Source organism: Procambarus clarkii, chromosome 2, assembly GCF_040958095.1.
Source record: "Procambarus clarkii isolate CNS0578487 chromosome 2, FALCON_Pclarkii_2.0, whole genome shotgun sequence".
NCBI classification, from domain to species: Eukaryota; Metazoa; Arthropoda; class Malacostraca; order Decapoda; family Cambaridae; genus Procambarus; species Procambarus clarkii.
Genome location: NC_091151.1, coordinates 51,973,844 through 51,982,933, shown reverse-complemented (window position 1 = coordinate 51,982,933; position 9,090 = coordinate 51,973,844). Strand labels below are relative to the sequence as shown.

The 9,090-nt window shown below is 47.3% G+C and overlaps 2 protein-coding genes across 2 annotated transcripts in view; one reads left to right on the top strand and one right to left on the bottom strand.

The window, feature by feature from the left end:
* Positions 1-5,969, bottom strand: part of LOC123762382 (mucin-22-like) — a 24,237-nt gene extending 18,268 nt beyond the window's left edge. Inside the window, exon 1 of the mRNA XM_069327726.1 lies at positions 5,658-5,969. Within this exon, the coding sequence (XP_069183827.1) occupies positions 5,658-5,969 (312 nt within the window). The remainder of the gene's footprint in view (positions 1-5,657) is intronic.
* A 409-nt stretch (positions 5,970-6,378) lies between these two features.
* On the top strand, positions 6,379-7,485 carry LOC138366614 (ice nucleation protein-like). Its single transcript, XM_069327721.1, has one exon. The coding sequence runs from the start codon at positions 6,379-6,381 to the stop codon at positions 7,483-7,485; it is 1,107 nt and encodes a 368-aa protein (XP_069183822.1).
* Positions 7,486-9,090: the final 1,605 nt, after the last annotated feature.

The window sequence follows — 9,090 nt, the reverse complement described above, 5'->3', positions numbered from 1 at the left end:
ATCACTTAGTTAGCTTTTTTGACACACTGTACTCCACTTCATATAGTCTAGGGTAGCTGCACTAATGCAGATGTACCTAATATGTTAATAAAAAAAAAAAAAATATCGTTATAGAATATTTCTGAGAAAGAGGGAGAGAGAGAGAGAGCGGGTGTAGACAGGGAAAGAAGAAAGTGGAAAGGGAAGGGGAAGGGGAGAGAGAGGGGGCAATTTTGAAGAGATTGAAGGATAGAGGAGGGAGAAAATTGGAGAGGAGGGAGGTTGTGTGAGAGGGTAGAGAAGGGGAGGAGATAGAGGAATGTTGGAGGAGGAGTGAGAAGAAAAGTGGAGAGGGTGGATGAGTTGCAAGAATTGGGAGGAGAGGGAGAAGAGGGAAAGACCCGGGTACCGCCGGGTACTCTCTCCAGTATATTTATATTGAAATCTTAAAACCTATGACAATTAAAGTATGTTGTTATCAATAGTCTAATTTGAAATTGAGTGATAATTCAGTATCATGTGATTAAGTTCTTTTAAAATATTCTCCATCGTTTAAAGGAAACTTATTCCCTATTTCTGTATATATTATCTTGAGGAAAACAAGGATTTTTGTACGTGTATTGTTATACCCTTAACTGACTAATTGATTTACCAACCTTGTACAGAGTAGGAAGCTAAATGCCCGTGGTGACATTATATGCAGTTGTTGATAATCTTTGCTTTCAGAATCACAAGTAATTATGTCTGTGGTTCAAAGATGTGGTTAACAAGTGGCCGTATCTGAGTCACTATGTAGTCCCAAGTCCGAGAGTGAATGATTATAGTTAACTACTTCATTATATTCTTATAATGTAAACAATCTTCGACTTCACTTCTCAAGAGAAATACAACATGTATACAAGAGCTAACCGCGTCGACAGAATAGCATTAAACAGTAATTAAAGACAAAGGTAATACTTAATATTTACTACGTGGTAAGTTATCAGCGCCTATTAGGGGAGAAATGAAGTCTAACTCCATATTCCCCCGCCCACTGGCCTTGTTGTACCTGTTACGTTATAATTTAGTTATTCTGATGTTCATATGCTTTGTCGATCAGACCTTCAAATTGTGTCTGGGGGTGGGAGCGAACTATTCCTCTTAGGGTATAGTGATCTTGTTGACCACTCGTGTAGGGAACGATTTCTTCCACTCGTAGGCGTTTGCAGCTTCCACTTATGTCCACTTGCCATATTTTCTTTCAATTAAAAAAGGTTGTTCTTGTTCACCTAGTCTCTTCCCCTTAGTATCTTATATGATTTATCATGTTTTCTCTGTTTTCCCTATAATCTAGGATTGTGACATCTAGTTTCATTAGCTGAATCTTCTTAGTTTTGGCACCAGTCATGCTGCAAATTTCTGTACTTGTTAAATTTTGCCTCTATTCTTTGCAAGGAACGGACTCCATGCCGGCGAAGCATATTTCAGTATTGGTCTGACGTATGTTGGTAGGTTTCATTGAAGGAGTCCTGAATTAGGTTCGTAAATGATGTTATAATGTTAGGTCAGTTCCATATATACTGTGTGTGACTCCTGTGCATGTGTGGGAATTAGATCCAGTAACAAATATTTCTCTCGTTCCGCTCCCTGTAGTGGCCAGCCCCTTATGGTGTAGACGTTTCCCTGAGTCCTTGCTCCCAGTCACGTCTTCCCACACCTTACACATGTGGGACGAGACCCTCAGCAACCATTAGTATGCCCCTCCTGAAGTATGCCCCATGAAGTATACCCCCCTGAAGTATGTCCCCTCCTGATGTATGCCCTCTCCTGAATTATGCCCCCGTCCTGAAGTATGTCCCCTCCTGAAGTATGCCCCATGAAGTATACCCCCCTGAAGTATGTCCCCTCCTGATGTATGCCCTCTCCTGATGTATGCCCCCTCCTGAAGTATGCCCACCGAAGTATGCCCCCTGAAGTATGCCCCTCCTGAAGTATGCCCCCCTGAAGTATGCCCCCTCCTGATGTATGCCCTCTCCTGATGTATGCCCCCTCCTGAAGTATGCCTCCCCCCTGTAGTATGCCTCCCTCCTGAAGTATGCCCCCTCCTGAAGTATGCCTCCCCCCTAAAGTATGCCCCATCCTGAAGTATGCCCCCCTTCCTGACGTATGCCCCCTCCAGAAATAGGACATCTGAAGTATGCCCCCTCCTGAATTATGCCCCCGTCCTGAAGTTTGCCCCCTCCTGAAGTATGCCCCCCGAAGTATGCCCCCTCCTGAAGTATTCCCCACCTGAAGTATGCCCCCGAAGTATGCCCCCTCCTGAAGTATTCCCTCACCATAAGTATGCCCCACCTGATGTATGCCCCCTCCTGAATTATGCCCCCGTCCTGAAGTATGCCCCCTCCTGAAGTATGCCCCCTCCTGAAGTATGAGCCCTCCTGAAGTATGCCCCTCCTGAAGTATGCCCCCTCCTGAAGTATGCCCCACCTGATGTGTGCCACCACCTGAAGTATGCCCCCTCCTGAAGTATGACCCCTCCTGAAGTATGCCCCCTCCTGATGTATGCCCCCACCGGATGTATGCCCCACCTGAAGTATGCCCCCACCGGATGTATGCCCCACCTGAAGTATGCCCACACCGGATGTATGCCCCCTCCTGAAGTATGCCCCCACCGGATGTATACCCCCACCTGAAGTATGCCCCCACCAGATGTATGCCACCTCCTGAAGTATAACTCCACCGGATGTATGACCCCACCGGATGTATGCCCCCACCGGATGTATGCCCCCTCCTGAAGTATGCCCCCTCCTGAAGTATTTCCCCTCCTGAAGTATGCCCCGACCTGATGTATGCCCCCTCATGAAGTATGTCCCTTCCTGAAGTATGCCCTGAAATATGCCCCCTCCTGAAGTATACCCCCCTGAAGTATGCCCCCTTCTGAAGTATACCCCCTTGAAGTATGCCCCTCCTGAAGTATTATCCCCTGTAGTATGACCCCTCCTGAAGTATGCCCCCTCCTGAAATATGACCCCTCCTAAAGTAAGCCCCCTCCTGAAATATGACCTCTCCTGAAGTATTCCCCTCCTGAAATATGCCCCTTTCCAGATGGACAGATGAATCAGGAAATTCACCAGAGACCAGTCAGGCACAAGGGAAGAGTCTGTAGACCAAACCTGAGAGACCATCATCCAACAGTCGATTACTGCATGGATGATGATGAGGACTCTGGAGAGCGCCAGACCTGGGTATACTCATCACATTAACACACCTGGGAGCAGCAGTAGTGGTGACGGAAGTGTACTGAGACGGTGAACTGAATGCTTTATTCTGGCAATATTAAATATGTTTTTTGTTACTAATCTTGCTGTACCTTTGCAAGGAAATCCTTGCAAATGTGTACACGTCTCACTCCGCATAATCCATCCCAAGTGTACTGGTTGATACAGCTATGGCCTCGCTTCTTGCACGGGCGGTGAGCCATTCCTGATGGTCTAAGTCGTTGGTCTCACCATTCCTTCACTACGTCCCAGCCCCTTGTCCTAATACCTCTTCCAAGTGCCATATAACATGCAGGTATAACGGTTTTCTCCTGAGAATTACCCTACCTTCACCTCCCACAGCTGTAATTACTCTACCTCACCTCCCACAGCTGAATTACTCTACCTCAACTCCCACAGCTGTATTACCCTACCTCACCTCCCACAGCTGTATTACCCTACCTCACCTCCCACAGCTGAATTACCCTACCTCACCTCCCACAGCTGAATTACCCTACCTTACCTCCCACAGCTGTATTACCCTACCTCACCTCCCACAGCTGAATTACCCTACCTCACCTCCCACAGCTGAATTACCCTACCTCACCTCCCACAGCTGAATTACCCTACCTTACCTCCCACAGCTGAATTACCCTACCTCACCTCCCACAGCTGTATTACCCTACCTCACCTCCCACAGCTGTATTACCCTACCTCACCTCCCACAGCTGAATTACCCTACCTCACCTCCCACAGCTGAATTACCCTACCTTACCTCCCACAGCTGAATTACCCTACCTCACCTCCCACAGCTGTATTACCCTACCTCACCTCCCACAGCTGAATTACCCTACCTTACCTTCCACAGCTGTATTACCCTACCTTACCTCCCACAGCTGTATTACCCTACCTCACCTCCCACAGCTGAATTACCCTACCTCACCTCCCACAGCTGAATTACCCTACCTTACCTCCCACAGCTGAATTACCCTACCTCACCTCCCACAGCTGAATTACTCTACCTCACCTCCCACAGCTGAATTACTCTACCTCACCTCCCACAGCTGTATTACCCTACCTCACCTCCCACAGCTGAATTACTCTACCTCACCTCCCACAGCTGAATTACTCTACCTCACCTCCCACAGCTGTATTACCCTACCTCACCTCCCACAGCTGAATTACTCTACCTCACCTCCCACAGCTGTATTACCCTACCTCACCTCCCACAGCTGAATTACTCTACCTCACCTCCCACAGCTGAATTACTCTACCTCACCTCCCACAGCTGTATTACCCTACCTCACCTCCCACAGCTGAATTACTCTACCTCACCTCCCACAGCTGAATTACTCTACCTCACCTCCCACAGCTGTATTACCCTACCTCACCTCCCACAGCTGAATTACTCTACCTCACCTCCCACAGCTGTATTACCCTACCTCACCTCCCACAGCTGAATTACCCTACCTCACCTCCCACAGCTGTATTACCCTACCTTACCTCCCACAGCTGAATTACCCTACCTCACCTCCCACAGCACGAAGTGGGCGCAAGGTTCCCCACAATATATTACTCCCTGTTGCTGTGAATCATGTTATAATTACCGAGAGATCTCTCATGGTTATATAACACAGACCAAAGACATTTGAGGTTTACACTCCGTGTGAAATTATTTACACATCTAGCTGGTTATCTTATAGTTCCACAACACTATACAAATAGTTAATGACTCGCTATTATTATGAACGATTACACCAGTATGATTATTAAAAGTATTAACATAGCAACGATTATAAAAGTATATTATACTTTTGTCATATTGGTTCTACTAAAGGAAGGTAAACCCTTGTCAGAGGCGTGACACATTTTACGAGGCGTAACACATCTTATGAGGCATGACACATCTTATGAGGCGTGACACATCTTATGAGGCGTGACACATTTTATGAGGCGAGACAGATCTTATGAGGCGTGACACATCTTATGAGGCGTGACACATCTTATGAGGCGAGACAGATCTTATGAGGCGTGACACATCTTATGAGGCGTGACACATCTTATGAGGCATGACACATCTTATGAGGCGTGACACATCTTATGAGGCGTGACACATCTTATGAGGCGTGACACATCTTATGAGGCGTGACACATCTTATGAGGCGAGACAACTTCAACACACTCCAGAGAGCTGCAATATCCAAGTGACCCTTCAGTTTAGTCAACGTATACAATAACATTAAATATATTTTTGAGCACAAATGGATGGCGCCAGCTGGAGCTGGAGCTGCAAATGTTGCAGACATTTGTTACTCAATATGGCAAATTTATGCAAGAGATTATACTGCATTCTCACTAGTATAATTAGAGCAGCACTTCATAATATAATGAAGTTTAATATTTGCTTCGTTAGCATCTTCACGTTAGTGTGGACACACTGACCGAACGAGCCTTCATCTTCACCATGGCTGGAGCCTCTACCTTCTCCCTGGCTGGAGCCTCTACCTTCACCATGGCTGGAGCCTCTACCTTCACCCTGGCTGGAGCCTCTACCTTCACCCTGGCTGGAGCCTCTACCTTCACCATGGCTGGAGCCTCTACCTTCACCCTGGCTGGAGCCTCTACCTTCCCCATGGCTGGAGCCTCTACCTTCACCATGGCTGGAGCCTCTACCTTCACCATGGCTGGAGCCTCTACCTTCACCATGGCTGGAGCCTCTACCTTCACCATGGCTGGAGCCTCTACCTTCACCATGGCTGGAGCCTTCTACCTTCACCCTGGCTGGAGCCTCTACCTTCACCATGGCTGGAGCCTCTACCTTCACCATGGCTGGAGCCTCTACCCTCACCATGGCTGGAGCCTCTACCTTCACCATGGCTGGAGCCTCTACCTTCACCATGGCTGGAGCCTCAACCTTCACCCTGGCTGGAGCCTCTACCTTCACCATGGCTGGAGCCTCTACCTTCACCATGGCTGGAGCCTCTACCTTCACCATGGCTGGAGCCTTTACCTTCACCATGGCTGGAGCCTCTACCTTCACTAATCGCTGGAGCCTTTACCTTCACCATGGCTGGAGCCTCTACCTTCACCATGGCTGGAGCCTTTACCTTCACCATGGCTGGAGCCTCTACCTTCACTAATCGCTGGAGCCTCTACCTTCACCATGGCTGGAGCCTCTACCTTCACCATGGCTGGAGCCTTTACCTTCACCATGGCTGGAGCCTCTACCTTCACCATGGCTGGAGCCTTTACCTTCACCATGGCTGGAGCCTCTACCTTCACCCTGGCTGGAGCCTCTACCTTCACCATGGCTGGAGCCTCTACCTTCACCATGGCTGGACCCTTTACCTTCACCATGGCTGGAGCCTCTACCTTCACCCTGGCTGGAGCCTCTACCTTCACCATGGTTGGAGCCTCTACCTTCACCCTGGCTGGAACCTCTACCTTCACTATGGCTGGAGCCTCTACCTTCACCCTGGCTGGAGCCTCTACCTTCACCATGGCTGGAGCCTCTACCTTCACCATGGCTGGAGCCTCTACCTTCACTATGGCTGGAGCCTCTACCTTCACCATGGCTGGAGCCTCTATCTTCACCATGGCTGGAGCCTCTACCTTCACCATGGCTGGAGCCTCTACCTTCACCATGGCTGGAGCCTCTACCTTCACTATGGCTGGAGCCTCTACCTTCACCATGGCTGGAGCCTCTATCTTCACCATGGCTGGAGCCTCAACCTTCACTACGGCTGGAGCCTTCATCTTCACCATGGCTGGAGCCTCGACCTTCACCATGGCTGGAGCCTCGACCTTCACCATGGCTGGAGCCTTCATCTTCACCATAGCTGGAGCCTCTACCTTCACCATGGCTGGAGCCTCGACCTTCACCATGGCTGGAGCCTTCATCTTCACCATGGCTGGAGCCTCGACCTTCACCATGGCTGGAGCCTCGACCTTCACCATGGCTGGAGCCTTCATCTTCACCATGGCTGGAGCCTCGACCTTCACCATGGCTGGAGCCTCGACCTTCACCATGGCTGGAGCCTCGACCTTCACCATGGCTGGAGCCTTCATCTTCACCATGGCTGGAGCCTCTACCATCACCCTGGCTGGAGCCTCTACCTTCACCATGGCTGGAGCCTCGACCTTCACCATGGCTGGAGCCTCGACCTTCACCATGGCTGGAGCCTTCATCTTCACCATGGCTGGAGCCTCTACCATCACCCTGGCTGGAGCCTCTACCTTCACCATGGCTGGAGCCTTCATAACATTTTAATTTATCCTTCATTCCAGCGTTATTTACCATGTCTCAACCAGCCTCCGTAACACCAGCGAGTCCCCGCAGTATATTACACTCTTAACATCTTTCACGCTATAAAATTAATTAAATTTTCTTCTCCCAGCGCTCCACGCCGTCATGTTTGTCCTCAGCTCGACGCCAACATTTTTTTCCCCGTACTCAAGGTCAACATTTTTGCCACGTATTCGAGGACAATATTCGAACCTAATGCTCGGAGAAAGTGGCCCACAAATGATACTCACGCGGCCCCAGCATGATCTTGTGATCTGATAGAATATCTGTGCCCAAAATGGCCACAGAGAGCAGTTGTGAATAGGGTTAAGGGTCAGACGACTTCCATTTCTTTTGTACTGTCAGTATGGCCTAGTGGTTAAGGTACCAGGTACGCCAAGGTGCATAGTGCTCCTGGCTGTCTGGGTTCCAATCCCAAAAATCAGAAAATACAATTTGACGATTTACAACATAAACAAAAAAACGACCAACCTACTCATGAAAAACTCCCCAGACACCAAACACAACGCATTGAAGGAAAGCAACGTCGTCTATGCCATTCATATGCCCAATTGGGGACTGTAAGTCCCAAACAACTCAGTATATAGGCAAGAAAACAAGGTCTCTTTCTAGGCGACTAACAATGCTCGAATAACAGGGCTCCATCAAGGAACGTATAATCTCTTGCTCACAACCAGACCATCACCAGAGAAATCTTAACAAGCAACACAGAAATCATCGATAGAAAGAGCGATAGCAGGAGACTCGACATCAACGAGGCACTACACATCACAAAGTCAACATCAGCAATCAACAGCCAATTAACGCATAACTATATTCTAGCCACTTCAAGACTCCGATCCAAGATAGAAGCAGCAAGAGAAAGTATGGGCCAATAGGTCTTCTGTAGTTACTTCCATTCTTATGTTTTCATACCCAATTTATACTCATCTCACCCAAAACTTTTGTGTCATATCACCTCACCCAAAACAAATAAAAGCATGATATGTTATGTGTAAACCAAGTCATTGAAAATGCAAGAAGCCTTACGAAATGCTTCTAGGCGTCAGGCCAAAAATAAAAATGTAAAAATGAATTTTGGAGATTTAATTTTTCAATTACCCTCGACATTGAAGAAAAATTTCAGAAATATTGAGAAAATTCGTGTTAGAATTATTAATCTTACCTTTTCGGTCATATTCAAAAACATATGTTTACAAGAAAGACTGCTACCAAAATATACTAATATATATATATATATATATATATATATATATATATATATATATATATATATATATATATATATATATATATATAATAATATATATATATATATATATATATATATATATATATATATATATATATATATATATATATATATATATATATATATATATATATATATATGCTTCATTCCCACAGAACATTCCCACATTCCCAGAGCTTCATTCCCACAGAAAATTTATTTGAAGCTATCAAAACGACATCGGCCAGAACCATGCAACACATCCCTAAAGCAGCCCGCCCCCATGCAGCAGCCCGCCCCCATGCAGCAGCCCGCCCCCATGCAGCAGCCCGCCCCCC